This window comes from Lepidothrix coronata, unplaced genomic scaffold (genome assembly GCF_001604755.1).
Source record: "Lepidothrix coronata isolate B3197 unplaced genomic scaffold, Lepidothrix_coronata-1.0 Scaffold237, whole genome shotgun sequence".
NCBI classification, from domain to species: Eukaryota; Metazoa; Chordata; class Aves; order Passeriformes; family Pipridae; genus Lepidothrix; species Lepidothrix coronata.
In genome coordinates, this window is record NW_016690417.1 from 484,859 (window position 1) to 509,531 (window position 24,673).

Below are 24,673 nucleotides of genomic sequence, written 5' to 3' on the forward strand. Positions count from 1 at the left end.
GGGACAGCCCGGGATAGCCCAGCCCGGGATAGCCCAGCTCGGGATAGCCCAGTTCAGGACAGCCCAGCTCGGGACAGCCCGGAACAGCCCAGGACAGCCCAGCTCGGGATAGCCCAGCTCGGGACAGCCCAGCTCGGGACAACCCGGGACAGCCCGGGATGGGACAGCCCGGGATAGCCCAGCCCGGGATAGCCCAGCTCGGGATAGCCCAGTTCAGGACAGCCCAGCTCGGGACAGCCCGGAACAGCCCAGGACAGCCCAGCTCGGGATAGCCCAGCTCGGGACAGCCCAGCTCGGGACAGCCCGGGATAGCCCAGCCCAGGATGGGACAGCCTGACCCGGGACAGCCTGACCCGGGTCAGCCCAGCTCGGGACAGCCCGGGATAGCCCAGCCCNAGCCCGGGATAGCCCAGCCCAGGATGGGACAGCCTGACCCGGGACAGCCTGACCCGGGTCAGCCCAGCTCGGGACAGCCCGGGATAGCCCAGCCCGGGATAGCCCAGCCCGGGATAGCCCAGCCCGGGATAGCCCAGCTCAGGACAGCCCAGCCCGGGACAGCCCGGGACAGCACAGCCCGGGATAGCCCAGCTCGGGATAGCCCAGCTCGGGATAGCCCAGCTCGGGATAGCCCAGCTCGGGACAGCCCAGCTCGGGACAGCCCGGGACAGCCTGGCCCGGGTCAGCCCGGCCCAGTATAGCCCGGGACAGCCCAGGACAACCCGGCTCGGGACAGTCCAGTACAGTCCGGCCCGGGACAGCCCGGGACAGCCCGGGATAGCCCAGCCCGGGATAGCCCAGCTCGGGACAGCCCAGCTCGGGACAGCCCGGGACAGCCCTGGACAGCCCGGCTCGGGACAGTCCAGTACAGTCCGGCCCGGGACAGCTCAGCTCGGTACATCCCGGCTAGGCGCAGCCCGGGTCAGTACAGCCCGGCTCGGCGGTAGCCTCGGCACTGGGCACGATCGGCCAGGCGGGAGCAGCCGGCCCCACCGCTCCCTGCAGCGCGGTGCTGGAACCGGTTTGTGCCCGTCCCCAAACATCCCTCAGGACTCCGCCGATGAGGGTCATCAAGGGGCTGCGGTTACCCCCGATTTGGGGGTGACACGGGATTGCTACGGGGTTGTGTCCTCATAAGCCAACCGGGATAGGTCAAGGAACAGGATGGGAGGTTCAGCCCGCGGGGTCTGGCCGCTCTGGGGGTTCCCAGTGGGAGCTGCACTGGGTTTCAGGGACCTATGGGTGGGATTGATTTGGGGAGGGAAGATGCAGCCGCCACTATGTCCCACCAGCGCTGGAGTGACTCAATTCTGTTGCCTGGGGCTTTATCCGGGGTTGGACCCACTGCCCAGCCGAGGACCACATTCCTGGTGCGGGAGCACTGGGAGCTATGAACACTGTGGGGAGGCGGAAAAATGGGCAAAAAGGTAGCTGAAAACACTGCATAAACCAGAAACGGTACGGGGGGGGGACCCTCCCCTTCCCCCCATGCCCGTTTGGTCCCTGGGGAGCAAACGGCGGGTCTGGGTGGGAAGCAGCGTTCCTGGGCCAGCTCCCTCTGCCTTCGCCGGGCATTTGGTCAGCTGGAGAGGGACGGGAGGTGCTGGGAGAGACGAAGGAGCGTGTCATAAACCGAGGTGACAGCAGCCACGACGGGGGCAGCTGGGTGGCAAGCTGCTGTCACCTGGCACTGCTGGTGTGTCCTTTTGGGGAGGCAAAGAGAGAAATCAGCCAACTGATAAATTCGACCCTAGCTGATGAAACGTGCCATCTCGGAGCTGTCTGTCACATGGCTGGAGGACAGTGGCTGTGAGCTAAGAGTGCGATTTGCCCCACGGCCTGTTCCTGTGGCTTTTCCCAGCAGCTGGAGGAGCCGGGGATGCCTCTGCCCCAGCTGGGTCCTTCTCTTTATCCCAGCCTGCCTTTGGCTGTAAGGAGTTGGTAAAGCAGCTCTTGTTTTTCTTCCTGTAAGGGTCTGCCTTTCCAAGTCCATTTCTGCAGGTAGTTTTTCTCATCCCTATCCCCACTCCTACCCCATTCCCATCTTCATACTCATCCCTACATCCATGCCCATCTCCCTGTCCAAATCCCCATCTCCATCCCATCCCTGTCTCCATCCTCATCCCATGCCCATGCACCTACTCATCTCCATCAAATCCCCGTTCATCCTATCCCCATCCCCATCTCAATCCACATCCCCATCTCCTTACCCATGCACATCTCATCCCAACCCCTATCCCAATTCCATCTGTCTGGTCTCACTGGCTTCCCCAGGCCAGAGCTCTCCCAGTCACACCTTTCTAATGTGAACGTCACAGCCCACTGTTCTCACGGAAAAAGGGGGATTGGGACGTGACCGCAGCCAGGAGCTGCAGGCTCTCCTCTGCTCTCCTGTGGCCGTTGCAGCTTCTCCCAGGATGTCTCTGTGCCACTGAGGCGCGGGGCCCCCACAGCGGTGGCACAGGACACAGAGCTAGGCTCAGGGCTTGGAGCCCTGGGGGCTGTGCAGGAGCCAGGTTTGCCCGAGGACAGCAAAAAAGAGCCACTTCTGCCTGTCCCTCCCTGCGAGGGCCCCGTTCCGGGCAGGAGGTGGTGGCTCTGTCCCCATCACCCCAGCCATGGTGGCCTCAGGGATCACCAGTGGCGATCCCTGCCCTGCTGTCCCCGTGTCACTCGCCGTGGTGAGCCATGACTCTTGGTGACTCACGGCAGCTCTGGTTGTGCCAGGGCCCGGCACAGCCCGGCAGTGCAAACAGCGGGGAGCGCGGGAGCCACCGCAGCCCACGACCGTTCTCTGGCACTAATCCCAGCAAAGCCATCATGGCAAAGCTGGAAAAGAGAAGGCAGCGGGTCCTACGGCCGCTCTGCCGGAGCTGAGTGCGATGGCCTGAGGGTCGGGGCTCTGCTCTTCCTGGCTCGCCCTCTGCTTTCCACTCCTAAATATCCCGTGACAGCTGATTTTGTGCATTTACAGGCCATATCCTGCGAGGTGTGGAGCCCTGTGAGCGAGCCGTGGGAGAGTGGGAATTGCTCACACCTCCCCGGTCTGGGGCTTGGCCAGAGTTACATCCTCGCAAGCAAATCTGCATTAGCCAGTGACACTGGTGAGAAAAAGAGCCCGGGCAGGGACCCAGCCATGCAAATGTTCGGGGCTGGCAGGTGGGGGCAGGACTCGGCCTGGGAACGGGGCCAGAGAGGGAGGGAAAAGAGTGAAAAAGCAGAGGGAAAAAAAGGAAATTAAATTTTGAAACGGTGCGTTTCAACCTCAGCTTGTACCCAGCTCTGTAACCGGAGAGGAGCCGGGAGCGGTGTGACGGCTGGGCCAGGCTCCCCGCACGGCTCCGGCCGGGAAGGGGCTGCGGAGGGGCCGACGGCCCCTGTCCTGGCTCCATGGGGCCCTGGAAAACCAGTAGTCCCACCCAGTGATTTATCTGCTCTCTTCTGAGACGAGGGGAAGACGTAGCGGGAAGTGGGGAAGGGACCCGGAGCTGCGATGCCTTAAGCGAACGGTCACGCCGAGAGGCGCGGAACAAATTTCCCCTCCTTAGGAGACGTGACGGCCAAATTTCCCCGTACTCGTGAGAGCCTGCGGGAGGGAGTAGGACCGGCTGCCACCGGCATTGCGGGCGGGGCTCGGAGCCGCCCCGGCGCTGGGCGCGTTGGGCTGGGCATGTAGCAACCCTTTCCCAAAAATCCCAGCGGGCAGTGCCCGTCCTCAGGCCAGGCGGACACGGCAGCGAGAGTCCAGCCACCCCCGGAGGCCTCCTTGAAGGGAGCCGGAGAGCCGGGGGGACGGATCCGGGGCAGGCGGCGAGGGGGCGTGCCCCCACTTAATTCATTAAAATGTGTCGGAGAGCGTGGGAAAGACGGGAGCTTTTCTTCCCAGCGCAGAGCCCCAGCGAAAGGCGTGCGAGGGAGAGCGCCCTGCCTACTCGGCTCCCCGGAGCCGGAGGAAGCGCGAAGGTTTCCTCCGCCGCTGCCCCGCCGGCGCTTTGCCTCCCGGCTTTTTGGCAAAACGGTTGCCGGAGCGCCGGTGGGGAAACGTGGGGCTCGACAAATGCCGCCCGCCCGGCCGCGGGGATGTGGGATACGAAGATGTAGGGAGACCACCTGGGCCCAAGGGGCTGCGGTTGCTATGTGGGAACAGTCTCCCTTGTGCGGATTCATTTTTGGGGGGAGGAAAGGGAATGCGGGGGGTTCAGGGGAAAACCTTCCTCCGTATGGTTGAGAGCTGCTCTGCTTGCAGTGGGGCACAAGCAGGGACACAGCCGTAGGACTGGCCTCATGCTCCCCCCATGGACACATCACACACTGTGAGCTTCCAGCAGCACTCAGACAGTGCCCGGGTGGGCTGGGACCTTGCAGCCCCTTCCAGCAGAGCTGCTAAGGCCAGTGGTGAGAATTTGTAAGGGAAACCTCATGGTCTTGCAGTGAGGACACGTGTGAGTGCCCCATGTCCTCTGCAGGGAGCATGGCATCACTAGCAAAGCTCTTACAAGTGGTTTGGGAAACTCTGTGGACAAGAGGAGGCCCCAGGCATCCTCCTGGGACACCCCCATCACAGGGGCCACTGCAGGAACATGGGCTGGGGACTGCCACTTCCCGTGGATGCCACTAAGGATGCTGCTCTGTGTGGTCACTCCTTCCCAGCCTGTGACAGACAGGATTTAAAGTGTGAGTGAGATTCAAGCATGGTCATAGCCCTACAAGTGATCCTTGTCCTCTGGGGGAGACACAGGTGGAGGTGTCCGTGGGCTGGAGGACGTGGTGCTGGACTGTGCAGTTTGGGTTGTCTCACTGCAGCTTGGCCTTTAACCACTCCAGTGCCCCATCTTGTCAGTCCTTATCCTGCTGGAAATGCAGCTCCTCTGATGTAGCCTACAACAGCATCTGACAGCATAAATATGTTCCTGGAGCAAAAGACTACGAACTGGGATGTGCTTGGAGCTGAAGAACTGCCTAGTGCCACAGGCAGGGGTCTCCAGCTGCAGCTCCAGCTGTCCCAGTGCTGCCAGGTCATACTGAGACATCACCTTGACTGATATCCCTCTGGCCACTGAGTACACATGCACCAAACTGCCATGGTTCCAGCCCAGGCTCTGCCTCATGTGTCCCTGGCCAGGTGCTCTGGCAGCTGCTTGTGGGACTTCTGGTAATGGAAAACTGGCACGTGGAGGGACCAAATATCCACTTTGCAGGTGCTGATAGAGTTGTTTGGAGGACAGACCTTGGTTTCATGTGCCCTAGGCCAACCTTCCTGCCATAATTACCTTGTCCTGGGCCATCAGAATGATCTCCAGGATTGAATACAGTGTTAGTGCAGTGTTTTGGTGCTGGTAAATGACCATCTCCTGAGACATGTGGTCCCCAGGGCCACTTACCATGGAGTCACAGGCTGGTTTGGGTTGGAAGGGACTTTTAAAGTCCAGCTCATTCCAACCCCTTGCCATGGGCAGAGACACCTTCCACTAGACCAGATTGCTCCAGGCCTCATCCAACCTGGCCTTGAACACTTTCAGGTGTGGGGCACCCACAGCTTCTCTGGGCAACCTGTTTGATTGCATTGTGTGACCACTCCTTTGCGGTGGCTGCAGGAATGGAGATATGTCACCCCACTGCTCCCACTGCATAGTTACCCCAAAAGACACATTACAGATCACCAGGGCTGGCCTGGGGACCTGGTGACTGCTCCGTGGGGACATCCCTGGGATCTGAGCAGGCTCGGGGGTAATGTGGCCATAGTCCCTGTGGGACGTGCCTGGTGAGCGCGTGTAAGCTCTTTTGCCTGGGAGCTGTGCCCACATATTGGCAGGCTGATGGGAAGGGTCCGGTCCCAGGCTATTTCCCAGGGAGCAAACATCTTCCTGACCAATGCATATGTCCCTCCTTGTGTGGCACTGACACCTCTCTTGTCTCCCTGCCCCAGCGAGGGGCCAGCAACAGTGACCCCCGGCTCATGGGAGCAGCATTGCCATGGTGTGGGGCAGCATAAGGGTCCGAGCTTGCAGCCAGTCCAGGGCTCTCAGCCCTGGGTCCGTGCCCAGAGACACGACAGTTTGTTTGAAAACGGCAGCCAAGCAACTGGGAGCTCAATTGGAGCATCCGGCTGGAAGAGCGGCTCCGTGATGAGGATGGGCAGCAGTACAGCCCTCATCCTTCTCCTCCTCCCCTGCCTCACCAGCTGCCTTAGGGATTGACGAGCACTAGTTCAAGGCACAAAGTCACGCCAGGGAAAACTGAGCTGGTTTCTGTGAGCCGGTCAAATATGCGGCGAGGTTTCCGCTCCAGATTACTGGAGGAAGGAAGTTTGCTCGGAAGGGGATGGGGATAAGGTGGAGGAGAAGGGAGGGAAGTGCATTCCTGCCTGATGAGGAACAATGTTGATATATTCATTTGTAAACTAAAGCTGGCCTGAGCGTCAAACACCTTGTCCCCATCAAGCTCCAAAGGACGTGCAGGAATACACAAGGAGAGGAGAGGAACCTTCTGACATCCGATGCAGCGTGTGGTTTCCCAGGGCTGAGGGATGGATGCTGTTCAGTCAGGTCTCATTCATGAGCAATAAAACCCTTCTCCAGTGCTGCTTTATTCCAGGGTCCCCCCCATGATCACATCCTGCCATGCAAGGGCAGGAGCTAAGCACGGGTGAAACACCTGGGGGATCGATGGTTTCCTGGAGCCCACCCAGAGACCCCATCCCTGCTGGGGCTGCCCTTCCCACGCAGGATCAAATGGCTCCATACAAGCATGGAGGGCTCATTACTGCCCTAATAAATGTTAAATATTAGTATGACACAGACAATGGGATTTTGTAATTATCTCTTTTTTAAGCAGCCAGATAGGGAAACAATACTGTTGGCTGATTAAAAAGCTCCTTTAATTCCCTTTGATCTGTATCCACCATTCAAAACTGGACGATTTATTACTTCCTGGATGCTCCTCAAGGCTGATTGGATGTGGAATTTGCTGTTGACTGTGTCTATGACTGGAGGTGACCTTGCTGCACAGATCCCACCACGGCATCACCTCCTGTGGGCAGCAGGAAGGGAGAGGTGCTGTGCTGGGTCACAGCTGCCACCCCTGTCCCCAGGAGCTGGATGGGACCCTCTGGGAGCTGTTTCATGCCATGTCCACAGGTACACATGACCTGCTGGTGTCTGCCCTGGGTTGGTCTCCTAAAAAAAGTCCCACAGTGGTGATCTTGCCCTAGCACAGCCCTGGCTGTAAACACAAAAGCTCTCCCCAAAATCGATGGAGCTGACAGGCAGATAAAGTCCGGGAGGTGTCAAGAACATGACCCTACTGTCCCCAGGGTTCAGAAGGGAAAGCATTCTTCTAGGCAGCTGCCCCCAGGTGAGGGACAGGGCCATGTGTCCCTGTTTCCCACCAGCTCCCCTCTGCAGTGAAAGGGGTGGCAGACAGATATGAAACCACAGCTCTGGAAAACCCAGTAAGCAAAGGCCAGAAGTGCCCATGGGTGGTCAGATGTCCATGTGACTCAGCAGCTTCCTCCACATGGGGTCTGGACAGGTTCATCCCATTCTGGAGAGGTTCGTCCCACTCTGGATGAACATTCCACAGCATGACAAAGCACCGCTCACCACACGGGCCAGCAACGGGAGGCTCTGATCATTCCTGCTTTGCCTTATCCCCAGTTTCTGCCATCCCAGAACAACTCCTGAAGAAGCAGAATGCTGACACATGGCTGAGTCTGCATGGAGCCCAGGGGGCTGGGCAGCTCAGCCTCTGGTGTGGGCAGTCCCTTGCTCACCACTGGTACCTCTCACCAGTGGCTGGCATAGAGGGGCTGCTGGCAAAGCACGAGCCTCGTTCACCCCCTGCTCCAAGGACACTCTTTAAGGTCCCCACATGCTCCAGGGAGCTGGGGGTTTGGTGGTCCATAAGGACATGGCAACTCCAGTGGCATCCAGGAAGAAGGTGGCCTATGCACTGGAGGAGCCAATGTTTGGCAGAGCATCAAGGGTTCTGAACCTGAACCTAAGAACATCCTGCTTCCAGGCATTGAACAGATCACCTGGACACACAGGGACAACAGCAAAACTCCCAGAGCCAGAGCACCAGCCCAAGGCTGAGAGTGGCAGGATGTCCTCGAGGGGCCAGATACAACATCTGCAATCATTGGGCAGTGGCTGCCTCAGGTGGGTGCTGAGGATTCCTCAGCGGGGATCCCATGTGCTCCTGCCACCCAGGCCGGACACTTGAGGAATCTGGGAAGGGCTTAAAGGAGAACACTGTACTGGCAGTCTCAGGCAGCCTTCGGGCCCCTGAGCTGGGATGGGGAGGGACAGACGGATGGAGAGATGCAGAGATAGAGAGCTTCAGGGTCGGTGGCACAGATGGTTGAGAACATATGCCACGGCCCATACTGCTGAGATTACAGCTGGCATACTGGGAGCAGCTCCATCCAAGTGTGTCCATGTCCAAGCAAGGTCACTGTCCTGTCACAGCACCAAATACAACTCAGGCCAGAGGGACCTCAGCTGCCCCATGCTGCCATTAGGAATTGGGGACAATTTGTAAACATCTGCCCATGACATAGAGGCAGAAAACCTGTTATCATGAGTGCTGTTTCCTAGTGCCAAAGCTCTGCTTTTACATGGGATTCAGTCCTGGAGCTCACCCTGATGGTTCAGGACAAGGTAATTGTGGCCCAGAGGTGCGGAGGTTGGTCCAAGGCACATAAAACCAGGGTCTTTGTCTCCAACCAACTGTAACATCACCAACAGAGCAGATATTTGGTCCCTCCATGTGCCAGTTTTCCAGGACCAGAAGGCCCACAAGCAGTTGCCAGCATACCAGGCCAGGTACATGCGATGGTGCCAGTTTGTCCCCTGCTGTTACTGCCTGGCCCAAAGCTGTTGTACCAGAAACATGATAAAAATGACCTGGGGGTAAAAGTGAAGGGGACATTTCCATTTTAGATGAAGAGGGAATTAAGAAAAACACATTAACACCAAGAGAGAGCACAGGGCTGGAAAACAAGTAAGTGAAAGACAATTGCTTCAAGATTATGTGCAAAAAATGTAGACAGCTGAGAAGACAAAAAAAATGGAAAGAGTGGATGGACAGCCATGGAGGACAAGATGAGCAGCAGACATTTTAATCCCATTAGGAGAAATAATCCCCATGGCTGGAGGTGTCATTGCACATTCAAGAAGGTGTGCCAGGGTCCAGGAGCCTCCAGTCAAGTGGGAAAATCCCTGTTTTTCTTCTGCCCATCTCTAGGAGCAGCAGCCATCTCCAGCATAAACTAAGAGAGATAGGAAAGGAGGGATGAAGGTGGTGGTGAGGGAAGGTTTTGCTCAAAGACTGGTTTTGGCTGGTGAGCTCCAGTGCTGGGCACCCACTGGCCTGGGACAATGAATGGTCCTGGGGCACCTGGGCAGTGCCATGGCAAGGCTGGGCTGTGGGGGCTCCATGGGGCCAGACCCTACCCCAGGGCCAGGGGATCAGAGGGAACAGATGTGGCCTTCCTTGTCTGTGACTGTATAGGAAGGAGAGGAGAGGAAAAGGAGAGGAGAGCAGATGGAGCCTTTTAAGAAATGCCTCAAACCCAGCACCCCCACACAGCCAAAGCCTTGGCAGCAGGAGGTGTGATCCCTATGTCTATCACTCCATGGCAGAGCAGTGGCTGAGGCTGGGGCTCTTGCTGACACATGACCACTCCCTGGCAGACACTGCTGTGATGATGATGATGGTGATTCTCAGCCATGGAGGAGGCTTTCTCTCCAAGTTCTGTCAGCCAAGTGTAGGGAAAGAGGGAATAACCCCCCCCAAATCTCCTGGGAAACACAGATCTTGTAGCTGACTCTCACCCCTGTGCGTCCCAATGGCAAGGGGCCAGGCTTAGCATCCCTGTCCTCCCAAAATGGGTCCAAACCTTTCATGTGCAGGGCCAGTGGTGCATGCTGAGGTGGTGACACTGGTGTCCACCTCGACTTTGTTCATCACTGGTGAAGGAGATGCTGTTATTTTATGCTTCCACTTGACAGGGATGAAACTCCATGGCAGCAATCAAGGGGCAGTGGGTAGCTGTGGCAGGGCTGTGAGATAGATGGGGACAGTGGGGTGGGCACAGGGATTATCTACCATCTTCTGATGGAAACAGGGACAAAATGACACACTGTGGCCATGGAAAGTGTCACCAGAGGGTCATGTCCATGGTCAGGACTCACCTAGGACCACTAGGGAGTGAGGATGGGCACAGTGTAGGTACAGTCATGTTTCAGGGTCACTTAATTAATGCTCAGACAGGGTCTTGTGGAAAGAGAGATATTAAAAGTGGAAAAATTATTTTTTTTTCTTAAAACGTTGAACTGGAGGGTGAGATGTCCCTTGTGGGGGGGAAGGACCCCCTGGCACTGTGTGACCAGGAGCTCTGGAAGAGGGAAAGTGAGTCCCGCAGGGCAGGTGCTTCCCTGGCCCAAAAATGTCACACCTCAGCCAAGAGCACCTCGGGCCCTCTCAGCAATAACAGCAGGGCCTGGAAGTTAACCTGGATTAGAAGGGAAGTTTTGCAAACACTCCTCTGTTGTAGGGTGAAGTGGTGTGAGCCTGGCCCTGGATCTGGAGGCACCCAACAGAAGTGCCTGGAGCTTTGGACAGGCCTGTCTGGACTCCTCGCCTCTCTTGGGATCTCCACAGCTTGTGCAGCCTCCTCTGGGTGCTGGCCAGTCCCACCAGTGACACTGGTTGCTTGAGGTGGTGGGACCACATGCCTCACTGACAGTCCTGCTGCCTCCACACAGAAGCCTCAGGCACGTGGGTGCCCTGAGGGACCACCCCAGGGAGGCAGGCGGCTGTAGCTTTGGCACCACTGGGACCCCCCAGGACCAGCCTGGCTCTGCTGGGGCATCTCAGATCCCAGCACAGGTGGATGTGGATGCCAGTGGGTATCGTGGTGCACCCGGAGATTTCCCTGACCCCAGAAGTGCTCAGCCCTCCGGGGACTCCTGCACCTACTGATCGCCTCTGAGGAATGCTGGAAGAACAGGATCAGGGTGAGCAGGATACTGGTTGTGGTGTGGCACATGTCCCACAAGCTGGGAGCACTCCAGGCACTGGAGATGCTCTCCCCTGTGCTGCTGTTGGGGACGCAGCTCCTGGGTCCCCACCATGAGTGACCAGGCAGAGGGGCACTGGGGCGAGGGTGCCATGGGGTCAGCACTGGTGGTGATTTTGGTTTGGAGAGCTCTGATACCCTCTTGCCATGCCCAGCCTGGAGAGGGGCAGAAATAAAGCAAAGGGTTCATTCCCTGGCTACCTCCGCTTTAATGATCACATAGAGGCCACGTATTTTTTGGCTGTTGCAAACCATTAGTGCAACTGTGACAGTGCTCCATGATGGATCCCAAAACAAGAGCCCCCCTGCTTCCAGCCTCTTACTGCAAACCCATGGCCCAAAATCCGCTGAGGTTCCTTGTGTAGTTCCCTGTCTCACTGTCAAGCCCCTGCATCCTCCCTCAGCTCAGCTCATAGACGCTTTGTGCATCCCCCGAGGCCACAAGAACATCCCGAAACTGGGACACGACACGTCCAAAATGGGACCCCTCCCAAAACACCTTCCCACAGCAGGAGCAGCAGTAGAAGTCGGTGAGCTCAGCTCTGTCCAGCACCCCGGGGGGGATGGCATCGACCTGCAGGACTGTGCCTCCCCCCAGCACTGCATCTGCCCCTCGCTGCTCCAGCTCCTCTGGCTGCTCTCTGTGCGCAGTGCAGCCGGGCTGGGCTGTGTCACGGGCTGGCACGGTGACATCGCACAGCTGGCTCCCTGGGCAGACTGTGGAGAGAGGAGACAGCACATGACATCAGCCACTGCTGTGATTAGCAGAGTCTGTGTTCATCCATGTGAGCGACCCTTGTGAGGGGCCCATCATACCTGCAGGGGGTCCAGGCTCTATCCTGCATCCCAAGGAGGAGCATCCCATGAATTTGGGAGAAGGGGCGGTCACCTGCATCCACCAACTCCCTGCCCTGAGTGTGGCACCTCTGCCGTGTCCTGGGATCTGTTCCAGTCTTGGTAACTGCACCAGTGCTGCTGCTGTACTGGGTGCAATGGTTTTTCCTCCCTGTCGCAGGTCAGGCAGGGCTGTTCTCCAAGCTGGGCTGGGCCCCCCACCCATGGTTGTGTTATGGGACAACCAACAGCAAGGTTGCCCTTACTGCTGTTTAAATTAAACCATCACCATCATTCCCAGCTGTCTGTGCTGTTCATGACACCCATGACTCTCCTGACCTGCTCATGGACACGACGCCTTGGGGTATCTGTGGCCTCATTCCTCATCTCCCATACGTGACCCCCCATCTCCCACCACAAACACATCACCGTGGGGTGTCCCACAAGGGACGCTGTGGGGTGTGATGTGGGGCCATGACCCACGAGCTGTTCCTGCATGCCCCCAGCATGGGGGGATCATTTCCATGGCACACCCAGTACCACACCCCCCCGGCAGCTTTGGCAGCTCGGTGCAGGCTCTCACACCTGCGGCAGGGACACGGCACGTCGCTGGATCCGGGCAGCAGAAGCTGAGGGCTGAGCTGCCTCCCATCCATCAGGATGCCTGGTAGCTGGGGACAGGCTGCAGTTATTGCTATGGGATGACTCAGTTTTGGCAGGGGGAGACTGTCCTGTCCAGGCACCAACTAAGACAACAAAGGGCATCCCGCATCACTCCAGTGCCAGCTCTGGGGTGTCCAGCCTGCCCTTTCCAGGATCACAGGGACCCCATCGGGAGCCACCTGGGACAGAGAGGGACACCAGCATTCCTGGCTGGCTCTTCCCTGCGTCCCAAAGCTGTCAAGAGCTTGGGATATGCTGGGATTATCATGAGGGAAAGCAAGGCTGAGGACAACCCTGAAATGGCCATCTCATCTTGGCAGAGCCACCCCATCCTGGCAGAACCGCCCCATGGCTGTCCAGAAGGGTCTGGACCTACCACTACTGGAGCAGAAAGAGCTGCAGCCCAGAAGGGGTGTGGAAGGCTCAGCTCACACCAGCCCCCGTTTCAGGGGTGCTTCCCAGAGCCCCCCCCCAGCCCTTCCACACCTCCCCAGAGGAGATGACCAGATGGAGTTGGTGGGACACAGTCACCTCTGTTTCCCAAAAGACAAATAGCCACCCTCAGGGTCACGGCTGTCACTGGAGATGTGCTCAGGGTGGATTTGCAGACCAGCCCTGCACCACCACACCACTCATGAGTGGCACAAGTTTTTGATCTGCTGCCACAGCACGAGGGGAAGCAGCCCCAAGCCCCATCCCAGCCACTGGGCAAGAGTCAGGCTCACCATCGCTGTGGCCTGGCCAAGTGCCCCATGGCCCCACTTGTAGATGGGGCTTTCCTTCATCTCCTGCATCTGCTTCAGACATGAAAGTGGCATCCATCCTTAGAGGGAAAACAGTGACCTTGATTTCCCATTTTCTCCAGTTTCTGGCAAGTGGTGAAGCACCCAGGCTGCTCTCGGGAGATTCCTGAGACAGCTGGAGCAGGTACACAGAGGAGGAGCCCATTTCCCAGGGATTCCTCTAGGACAAAGCCTGTCAGCAGATGGCAGATCCCCATGGCAGGAGCAGGGGCTCTGTCCTTGCCCCATTCCTGCCTCCCTCTGCCCTGTGCTACATGGTGACACGGGGTGGCCTCTGCCTGGGCACCCTTTTCTCTCATTGTCCCCGCTCTCGAGCACATGATCCTGGAGGGAGGGACATCAGCCTTAGGTGAGACTTTTAGATCCAACCATAACAGAAATGATGCTACCAGCACTAAGCACCCATGGACAACAACTTTCCTCATCATGGAGCCTAAAGAATTCCCTGGCCGGGACACAGCACTGGAACACCAACACTCTGTGTGCCTGCAGGGGTCCTGAGCAATTTGCTCTCCCTTCCAACATGCTCCCTCTGCTGCCCTGCCGCTGCTGGGCAAAGCCAATGGCAGACTCCTTCTTCCCTGCACAGGGGATGAGAAACCTCCAGCTCCCCCAAACACCCCAATCCCACCCTCCTGGGCTCGTGGGAAAAAGGCAGGCAGAGAGGGAAAGTTCATCCCTTAAAAGCCTGGGGAGAGAAAGGCTGTGATGGTCACCCTGTATTCTGCCTTTGCTTGCACCAGCCCCCTCCTAATTGTGGCTCTTCAAAGGGTTGAGAATGCTACATCACTTCAAAGTGACCATTTCTGAATGGGAGCTTGTAAAACCCCTTCTCCCCCTCCCACCAAATTCTTCCCAGGGCTTTTGAAGATGCCTGCACTCCCCTTACTGCCGTGGTTAAAGGGCCACTAGGCACCAGGCACAGGATACCAGCCGGGCACATGGGAAAACTGCACTGGGAAAAGGTTGGACCCCCAAGAAAAATGGGGGTTTCCTGGAGAAAAGGGGGATTTTTTGAAGGAAATTTTTTTTCTCCCCTTTGAGACAGGCAGAGCCCTCCCCGGAGGAGTTGCGGCTCCCCTGGGGCTGCAGCCCAGCTCTCCTGGTTGCTGCACACCCTGGAGTTACGATGGAGATGGAGCAAAGGGCATGTGTGGGGTGCATGGGGCTACAGGGAGCTCAGTATGTCCTTTCAACATGCAGGGAGTTTGTCAGATCCCCAGCTTCCAGAGCTCTCTGAGGTTCACACCAAAGGCTGGATTTCCACTGTATACCCGTGGAGGAGAAAGGAAAGCCATTCCTTACCAAATCGATTCGAAACACCTCTTGGGAACTAATAATCCTGTTATAAAACATCTTGAAAATAAAAACCCCTTTGCCTCTTGCCTGGGTCACCCCGGGGATGACAGAACCCGGATGGGCAGGCTGAGCCCTGTAGCCCCCCAGCACCCTGCGGCTGAGCACCCACACGTGTTAGTGCTGCAGAGCTCCACGGGCAGCGAGGATCATCCTTATCCCCGAGCACTGTCCGCAACCAGGCAGACCTGCTCAGCACAAGAGCCATTTCCTCCTGGCCTAGGATGTGCTGCCCACTCACACTGCCACCTCCCGCCCACCCCTGCTCGCCCATGGGAATTAATCCCATTCCTGCATCAGGGGCACACAGTATTTCTGCATCAGAGATGAGCAAGGACAACACACCCTGGGCTGAGCAAGGCCACCTTCAGCAGTGGGATCTCACCTCTGTAGCAGCCTGCTTTGTGCTCAAGCTATTGCCATGTGCCCCAGAGCCGGGCGGCCCCACGTTCCACAAGGTTGGGTGCAGCAGGAGCCCTATGGCCTGGAATGGATCCTCTTCCTTCAGTCCCCAGCCACCAGCACCAAGACAGTGAGGCAGAGCCCTGCCAAAGGCACATCTCACACTCCGGGCACTGCATGGGCTCTGGTGCCTGGGAACTCACAGTCTCTTCACCCCAGGGGACACAGAGCCCCAAGGGCACAGTAGCATCCAGGACCCCAGACCCCACAGCTGCAGGTCGTCACTCTGGTGGTCCCACATGAACTCTGAACTATTGCCACAGGCAGGCTGTGAGGGGCAAGGTGACTTGTCTCAAGGCAGGGACAGGGCAGGAGTCACAGCTCCATGTGCCCCACTGTGAGGTCCTGCCCATGGAGGGGGGGCTGAGCCCAATGGGAGGGACATGGCAGGGATGAGGGGATGCACACCCCCACCCACAGAGGGTCCCTTAGCACTGTGGAGGTCACACTGAAAGGCCTCTGTGATGGTGACACGGTGACCTGTAGTCTCTACAACCTATTCTGTTGGCTGCAATGCCGGAGTGCTGGGTCAGCACTGGGACCCATCACGGCAGGATGGAGGGGAACAGCAGGGCCTGGAAATCTGGGACAGAGCAGGATCAGGGCAAACCTTCTTTGAACCAGTGCCCATTTCCCTTTCCCAGCCCACACAGCCCTGATTTGGCTGGAAACAACCCGTCCCCACATGTGTGAGCCCTGGGCACCCCCAGGGTTTCAGTGTCAGGGTGCTGGCTGGTAAGCCCAGCTTCCCAGGGGTGCCAAGTACTTCTGCCCAAAATCTTGCTCCCCAGGCCCTGTTTCTTGCCCAGGTCCCTCTGTGTCAACCCAGCCTGAACCAAGACCTTGGGACGAGGAGCCATGTGCCTGTCCAGGCTGGCTCAGGTGAGGACCTGGCAGCTCCAGCTGCCTCCGGAGAGGCCCTGGGTCTGGTAGGCCTGTGCCAGCACTGAGCCCTGCGCCAGCTGCACCCAGCGCCATCGCAACCACGTGCGGGGGCTTGGCCTCAGCCTGGGCTGGGGTGTTTGGGAGAAAGCTCACAGCGTCCAGGCTTTGCACAGGGCTGAAGCAGACCTGGGAGCATTCTTGGAGTACAAAGGTGCATGGGAAACCTCAGCCGTGGTGAGAGATCAGCCTGATAAGAGGAGTTACGAGCCTGAGAAATGTGCTGATTGCAGGGCACTGAAGATGCCTGGTTATCTTTTCCTCCTCGATAAGACAGATAAACAAAGGACAAAGGACCCGGGATTGTGCAACCTGGGCTGCAGCAGCCTGGCCATGATCTTAAGATGTTCCCAGGGCGGAGGAGGGAGGATGAGCTCAAGCAAGAGGCACCTTCAATTGCTCTCATCTCCCGGTGCTGCTGTGGGAGAGAACCCTGCCAGATCCTGCATCCAGTGCCAGGCAGCAGCAACGGTCCTGCTCCATATGGCTCCCAGCTCCTTCCCAGGGCATGCTGGGCACAGTGCCCCTGTCAGCAGGCACAGCAGAGCTCTGCAAATCTGCAACCATGACAATGTCACCGGGTCTCCAGCTCAGCTGTGATTTTCCACATGAGCAAATGAAATTCTGCTGAAGAGGGGAAGCTGGCAGAGCACAACCCATCTGGGGGGTGTTTCTGGCTGGTCTTGCCACTGCAGCTCCCAGTCCCATCCCTGCCCCACCTGGGGACATGAGGATGCTCCCATCATCCCGCTGTGCCCTGGAAAAGACAGCTTAATTGTGTGGGGTTGCCTGCTCTGAGGATGAAAGGGCTGGGGACCCCCTGGGATCTAGCAGTGCAACCCTCCAGGAATCTATCCTTTTCCCTGTGGAAGTGTTCAGAGTAGTCTGAGACATTGGGCGTGCCTTGGCCTCTCCCACACACTGGGTCTGGTATAAGGCAATGAGGCTCCATGGGTATGAGAGTGCTCCTGGGAAAGCACAGGAACCTCCTGCCCTTCCCACATGGCAATAAGGCGAATGTGATGCTCACAGCAAAGCCTAATGTTGTAGATCAGGGAATCGTGGAAGGAAAAAAATTGCACCCAGCCTTAGGGCTGTGGATGTGTAGTGGGCTCTTCCCGCTGAGCACCTGGCTAAGGGCAGTGGGTCTCACCAGCCCTCAGCTGTCCCAGTGTGGTGGCTGTAGAGAAGGGACCTGGTACTCTCCTGGTGTCACCCTGGCTGGGAGCTGATGCACAGCCTTTCCCACACTGTCTTCTGCAGCTCTTCCTCCTGCCTGCCCTATCGGTCTGCCTGTCTCTGCTTACTTTTCCCCAGGCTGGTAGTGGAGCTGAGAGTGAGATGGGAAAGAAACCCCAAGTCACTGCTCAGGCTGGCAGGGGCAAGGTGAGTGCTCGAGCTGCCCAACACCATCCTGGCACCCAGTGCAGGGACGCTCTGGCTGCTCCTCCAGCCACCCAATGGGGCTGTCTGGGACGTATCCTGCACCTGCAGGATGTGGTGTTGGAGGAGAAGCTGGGTAGTGCAGATCTCACTGGTCTCCAGAACCAGCTCTGGCAGCTGGTCAGGGAGGTGCTCACCCAGCATGGGCAAGTGTCCCTGAGCACTCCCGGCCACTCTCCAGCAGGGAGCAGAGGCTCTGCTGTGCCTGCCTAGCAGCACAGACCCAAGGGAAGCAGGACCAGTTGTTTTCATCTTTTGCAGCATGTTTTAGATGGCAAGGGGGGATTTTACAATTAAAGTAGCCTCCTCTGGTGAATCCCAACCTGATGGAATGTGCTACATCCTCGCCTTTCCCAGGGACCAGACTTCATCTGGCAGAGCACCCCTCAAGCACTGGGGCACCGTGCCAGCTGGTTTTACTGCACTGACTAAGCAAGAAGCTTCCCCATGCGAGACAAGAGTCTGTGACACAGCCCATCCCTCTGGGTCATTCAGGAGCCACACGCTGTCAATGCCTCCAGCGAGGTCTTTCCTGTGCCCTGTGGTGACCCACAGCCCTGCTCCTCTCTCTGTCCCAGCTCCAGTCAGCTCCAGGCACTCGGGGTGCTCAGAGTATCCCACTGGGAAAAAGGCATCACATGGCAAAGCTATCAGGGCCTGAAACTAATTTCTAGCCCTTCCATCAAAGCCCTCATGCAGGGAAACTGTGGCTGTGTCAGGGAAAATGTTCCCTAAAACCTCTGAAAGCCCTAGGTCCAAGTAAAAGTGAGCTATTCATGGCTGGGCTTCGTGAACGAAGATTTGGGAAGGCTCTATCCACATTTGCTACAGGCACGTTGGTGGCTTATGAGGCCAATACGTGACAGACATATCCGGTTGCAAAAGGCACAGCAGAAAGACTCCTTAGATGGTGTATTCTGCAGAACACGGTTCTTTCTGCGTTGCCTTTTTTCCTCGAGAGTGATCCTGCGTGTGTTCTCGAAGGAGACAGCTGCGTTATAGATGGTGTGTCTCCAGGCCTCCCGCCTGGAGGCCAGAGTAGACCAGTTATGATGATCAATATGGCCAAGGCTGAGATGTTGTTTCAGAGAGTCCTTGTATCTTTTCTTCGGGGCTCCTCTCATGCGGCAGCCAGTGGCAAGTTCACCATAGAGCAGGATCTTAGGGAGGCGGTGGTCCTTCATCCTTGAGACGTGCCCTGCCCATCGCAGCTGCGTTCTCAGCAACATGGCTTCTATACTTGTGACTGCTGCTTGCTCTAGAACAGATGTGTTGGTCACATAATCTGACCAGTGGATGTTTAAGATTGAACGGAGGCAGCGTTGATGGAAGCGCTCTAGGAGACGCAGGTGGTGGTGATAGATGACCCATGATTCGGAACCATATAAGAGAGTGGACAACACTATGGCTTTGTAAACACTGATCTTGGTGCTTTTCTTCAAGTGTTTATTACGCCATACTCTTTTGTGGAGTTTTCCAAAAGCACTGTATGCCTTTGCTATCCTGTTGTCTATCTCTCCGTCAATCTTACCATCCGAGGAGATGAGGCTGCCTAGGGAATTAAACTGCTGCTATTACAGGATGAATAATTGGCCCTTCCTCATTTGGAAGGGCCCTGTTATAAAAATCCAGGAGCCTAACTGAGCAGCACTGGCCTGAGGTTGGCTGCAGATGGACCCCAGGACTCTGGAGCATCTGGGCTAGCCTTAGGATTGTGTTGAGAGGTGGTCCTGCAGGATCCATCCCCATCACCCATCCGCCCATAGATGGCAAGGGGGTGGATCCGTCCCCATCACCCATCCGACTCATAGGCTCCTCCCCATGAGAGGAGGATCCCTTTTTGCCTGGAAGCAGGAGCAGGGAAAAGGCATTTTCTTACCTTTCAAGCAGCAGTACCTGGCCATGATCTGGGGGTTAATCCATATTCAGTGACATGATGGAGATGACATGGCCTAGGCTGGAGTCAGGGGACAGGGGCCAGTTCTGATGTGGACTGTGGGTGCTGAACTCCCCACGCCATGTGTTGAGCCACAACTGGGGGCAGAGCAGGTCCCTGCCACCAACCCCTCCAGAAGGAAAATGTAAAGTAAATCAGGGAACTGAGATTTTCCTCATGGTCTTCTGTGGCTGCCCAGGCTGTCCCACTGCCACCACTGTCCCTACCATGTGATAGCAGGACATTGTCAGCACAGCCTTCTCTTTCACAAAAGTTGACCCAAAGTGGGACATTTGGGGACAACCTAGTCAAGCTCACACTGACGCTCACCATCCCAGCAGCTCTGAGCAAAATCCAAATAGAAATGGAAACCCCTGAGTGGCAAGAGCCCCAGGGCACAGCAGACCCTGTTGGCAAGCCCCCAGGGGTTTTCACTTTCGGTGGGTGCCACTGCTTCACTGTGCCCACCTGCCCAGGAATCATGGCTTCTATTTTATGTCTCCACCAACCTTCTGGGGATGCTGTGGCACCTTCTGTCCCTGTCCCTGACTGCTCCAGGGTGGTGGATGCTCCCTGATAAGGTCATGTCGGACATGGCCAGCACAGGGGTCCCACCTGGTCTTTCCTCATGAGGCTCCCCCAGGGACACGAGGACCCAGCAAGAGGCTGCATGGCCTGATGTGGACATGGAGTGTTGCAGAGGGGGTATAAAGGTTAGAGCAAGGTGGTCCCTGAAGAGTCTTCGTGGAGGAGCCACAGTGCTGTGTGAGACTATCCCAGCTCCATCATCCCCATCCAGAATGGGGAAGGGGAAACGACTCACACGCTGAACACAAACCACAGCATTTCTATTTCCCATACTCTAAAACTGGCTGAACTGGCCCAGCTGGTCTCTGGGTACACACACAGTGAGAGCCCTCACCAGAGAAACCACCATGGAGGATGTCCCAGCCTCTGGGGAGGCGCAGCACTCCCAGGCTGCTGGCACCATGAGAAAAGCTGCCCCACCGCGTCCCTCACCCTCAGAGCCACACATGCAGCTTCCAGCAAAGCCACAGCTGGCCAGGAGTGCCCGGCAGCCACTGCTTCCCACTGCTCTCTGCTGTCAACAGATGGGCAAACTGAAGCATGGCAAGGGTTGCACACAATGGCTGGTGGCAGAGCCCAGGCTGGGTTGAAGCAGCAACAGGGGCATGTTCCCATTCCGGTGTGCCTGGGGTGGGTGTCATTTGCCACCAAAATGTGTCTCCCTCTGGGAAGCAGTGTGTGTGGGTCAGCACAGCTCAGGGCACGCATGGAGGAGCCTTCCCTCCCCAGAGCCCACTGGAGCCTGGCTGGGCGGGCAGCACTGACTCACCTCCCTGCAGCCTGACCTAGTTTAAGAGGCACTGGGCAGGTGAGGAAGGCACCTGAGCAGCCCCAGCCAGGAGGCATTTCACTACCCAGGCTGAGTTTTACACGCTCAGGTAGCGATGGCCTCAGGCTGTCACTTGAACCACTGTTGCATGTCACCAACCCCCCCAGGTTGAGCAATCCTATGCACGACCCCGTGCCTCAAGGGGCAGGACAGGGCCGCAAGGGTAGAGACATGAACCAGACTTGGAAGAGCTCTGCGGGCCTGCACTCAGTGGCAGGTTGGTGGCAGGGGACCTGATTGCCCTCTGAGAAACCTCCAGCCCCAGGGGAATGGTTCTGCTCTGCCCAGGGCAGTGAGTCCCAGGCAAGGGCACGGGGAGGGGGTTGGGGTCAGACCATCACTCCCAGTTTACCTGCACTGGGCTCCTGCGACACCTGCCTGCTGCCCTCCACCAGCTGCCTCATCCTCTCCCGGGGCACCTTCAGATACTTGTCGCAGTTGCACACCTGAGAGAAGAGAGAGGTGGAGATCAGTGAGATGGCAACTGTGCTCCCCAGGCACCTCCTGCCTGCCTGGAGCACAAATCCACACTGGGCATCCCCAGCACAGGTTGGGCAGCTGCCATCGCATTCTACAGGGGAAACCAGGGCAAGGCCTATCCCGCTGAGCACAGAGAGGGCACCAGGCACAAGCCCCAGGAACCTCCTCTCCAGAGCCACTCCACCTGGTGCTCAGCCACGTCTCCGTGCCAGGCAGAGAGTACTGCTGCCCACTCTTACTCCCTGGCCAGATAACACCATCAATTGAGGCTGCCTTAAAGCATCAAGCAGACACTCATAAGTCTGGGCTGTGGCTTCAAGATTTGTTCTCACTTGTCCAACAGAAGATGGGGAGGATGGCTGTGGACCCTGAGACACACTGGACTCTTGGCTGGCTCCATGCTGGGCTCAGCCTGGCTCTGCTGCAGCACTGTGAGTACTGAGTCACATTTTCTACCCCACCTTTAGTTTGCCAAAAGGTACCCAGAGAGGTCTCTGAGTGCCTTGACGTGCTGGGTCCTGGACTCCAAGGAGCTCTCCAAATCCCACTGCTGAGGAGCACCCACAGACAGTGCCTTGGGCTGAGCACAGGGTGCAGCCGAACACACTCACCCAGAGTGATCAGCTAAATCTCCCTGGGAGCATCGCAGTCAGCTCCCCGACACTTTCCCTCTCCTCTTCCATCCCTACTGGGCCAGGAGCTGGATGCTGGGATGTGCCACAACTCCTTTCATCAGCTGTTTGTTTTTAGGGGTTGTTTTTTGCTGGCAGAGCATTCACAGCAAGCTGCACTCAAGGCAAGCCAGGAGAGAGGTGCACAGCTTTGCTGACCAGAACAAATCAGTTCCCTGCCTGGGGCTTTGCTCCAGAGCCTGTTGAAACCAGAAAGGTTTTTCCAGCTCCCAAGCGGGCCCCGGCACGGGCTGGCGGCGGCTCTGGTGATTCGAAGCTGGAGCAGCACCGGCTTCAGTGCGCGGGGCAGTGATGCCCCTGGTCCCACACAGCTGCCTGCAGGACAACGGGGGCAAGATGTTTTGTTTGGAAACAAACTCGCCACCATATCCCAGCTCTGCCCTGCATCAGGAGGTGATTCCCACTGGCAGCCTCCACAAAACCAGCACACGCTCCGCATCCTTTTGGCCATGAAGCATGCCTGGCTTGGGTCCCCAGGATCCTGCTGCTCCAGCCCAGCAAATCATCAGCTGGGCCAGACCCATCCTGAAAGATGGCTCAGAAATAGGGAAGAGGAGCACAGAGAGATCCAAGGATGAGCAGGGAAAGAGAGAGATGGACTCCTTTTAGGACAGTTGTCACCTACAACCATGGGACAGACCCTAATGATGCTGCCACCAGAGTCTTGTTCCAGTCCCTGTCACCTTCAGTGGTGGAGTCAGTGCTGGTTCTGCAGGACAGGTGGTCCCTTTGAGGCTTGAGGACATCCCAGCTTGCACGGGCTGGACCTGGAGCCATGGTGTCACCCCCTGACAGGCACCCAAACCCTTGTGTGGCTCACAGGGACCTGTGGGATTGCAGCAGGCAGGCAGAGGTGGCGGGCAGCTCCTGGGGTCATGTCATGGCCTCACTGGCCATGATAGTGACAGTGGGGAGGGGGCTGCATGCCAGAGAGGGGTATTGAGCCTGGAGAGGTGTGGGATAGCACATCCTCGGCATGGTGGCAGCACTGGGGAGTGAGAAGCTCTCAGAGACCTACCAAACCACCTGGCCATGGAGCTGCCGGCCAGGATGGTACAGCAGGGGCCCAAGGGCAAACAGCACCCTCCTCCCCAGCCCTCCCTGCCTGGCAAGGACATGCAGGGGCTCCTCTGCCCTCTGTCACACACACCAAATCCCCCAGGATGTCCAACCCTGGCAGCTTGGAGCCTGTCAGGCATTTGAGCAGCAGTGCCAGCATACCAGGCACGGGCTCCTGGCTCACACTTGGGTGCACAGTGATCTCAGACAAATTTCTCTGCTTCTCTAAAATTCATTACTGTTGTGAACTAGGGGCAGCCCACCTCCTGGGCCAGAGACGCCTGGCAGCCTAGGGGTAGCCTGGCATTCCCCCCCCGCCAGGGCTGCCAGGCCCTCGCTGCCAGGCTCCAGCCCCACACCATCTCCCAGCCTCTGGGCCTTCACCGTCCTCAGCTTCCCAAAAACATGGAGTGAGCTCAGGAGACAGATAAGCCACTTAGCAGCAATACCAATTAGCTGTAATAAAAAAATTGCAGTTAATTTTTTTTAATGCCTTGCCAAAATGAGCCAAAAAAGATGAAGTGAGTGGGGCAGTCTGCCATCTCCATAGGCTGGGCTGAGCTCCTCTTCTCATCTCCCCGCCTGGCCTTGCAGGGACCAGTGGTGGCATCAGGCTTGATGCCTGGCTCCTACCTAGGGACACAGTTCCCCACAGCCTTCTGTGTCTCCGTGTCACGACCTGGGGACCTGGAGCAAGTTTTTTGTGCGTATCTTTTGTTTTCAGGGTAGGGAGGTGGGGAGCCTCTCTGTGGGGAAGAGATGGCTGTTCCTCCTCAGGAAGGTTTGGTTTCCACACATCTCCCATGGCAGGATTAGTTGTGGCCTCCAAAAATCTTCTTAAGGTGAGTCAGCAGGAGCTGGTGGCACCTCAGAACACTGCCTGAGGATGCAATTGCTGTGAGCAAGGGCCATGACCTGACAGAGCCCCTATGCCTGGCTTAGGGTGGGGGTGGCAGCTTCTGCCCATGCCCCAGCCCTGCCCTGGGGACGATGTGCTGAGCAGGCTGAACACCAAATGCTCTGCTCACACCATCCTGCCTGGCCATATGGCCAGTGTAGGTGCTGGGCCATGGGCAAAGCAAGGGCTGAGTCCAGCTTGGGACGAGGAGGCTGGGGTGCTGCAGCCCCCCCCGAACTCAGAACGCTGCCCGGTCCACTGACACCAGTGGCCCTGTGGCACAGCAGGGTGCCCGGTGCCCCCGGGGCGGTGCTCCCGGGGCAGCAGCAGCAGGCACACCTCGGAGGAGGAGCAGCCCTGCCTTTCTCACGCTGGGGCAGCCCGTGCCAGCACATGCTTAGTCACTGGTAAATCCCAGCCGAGATCTGTTCTGCCCTCTGTGAAATGGGTCTTGGCTGCACCCCCGCTGAAGCAATCCCGGCGCTCGGGAGCCCTGGCGGGCGCGCTTTCCCACGGCACCCGGCCCCCGGCGCCCCGTGTGAATCAGCCCCTGCCCGGGCAGCGCTGTGCCCTGTTCGGCTCGCGTGAGCGCGGCCAGGCGAGCACGG

At 57.7% G+C, this 24,673-nt stretch overlaps 1 protein-coding gene across 1 annotated transcript in view; it reads right to left on the reverse strand.

Moving 5' to 3' along the window:
• Window positions 1-11,054: 11,054 nt before the first annotated feature.
• The window catches only part of EXD3 (exonuclease 3'-5' domain containing 3), a 293,521-nt gene continuing 279,902 nt past the window's right edge, over window positions 11,055-24,673 (reverse strand). The window contains exons 20-23 of the mRNA XM_017834638.1: window positions 21,289-21,382; window positions 19,500-19,649; window positions 11,897-12,175; window positions 11,055-11,797 (exon numbers count right to left, since the gene is read on the reverse strand). Coding sequence (XP_017690127.1) covers window positions 11,481-11,797; window positions 11,897-12,175; window positions 19,500-19,649; window positions 21,289-21,382 — 840 coding nt within the window. The 3' untranslated portion in view covers window positions 11,055-11,480. The remainder of the gene's footprint in view (window positions 11,798-11,896; window positions 12,176-19,499; window positions 19,650-21,288; window positions 21,383-24,673) is intronic.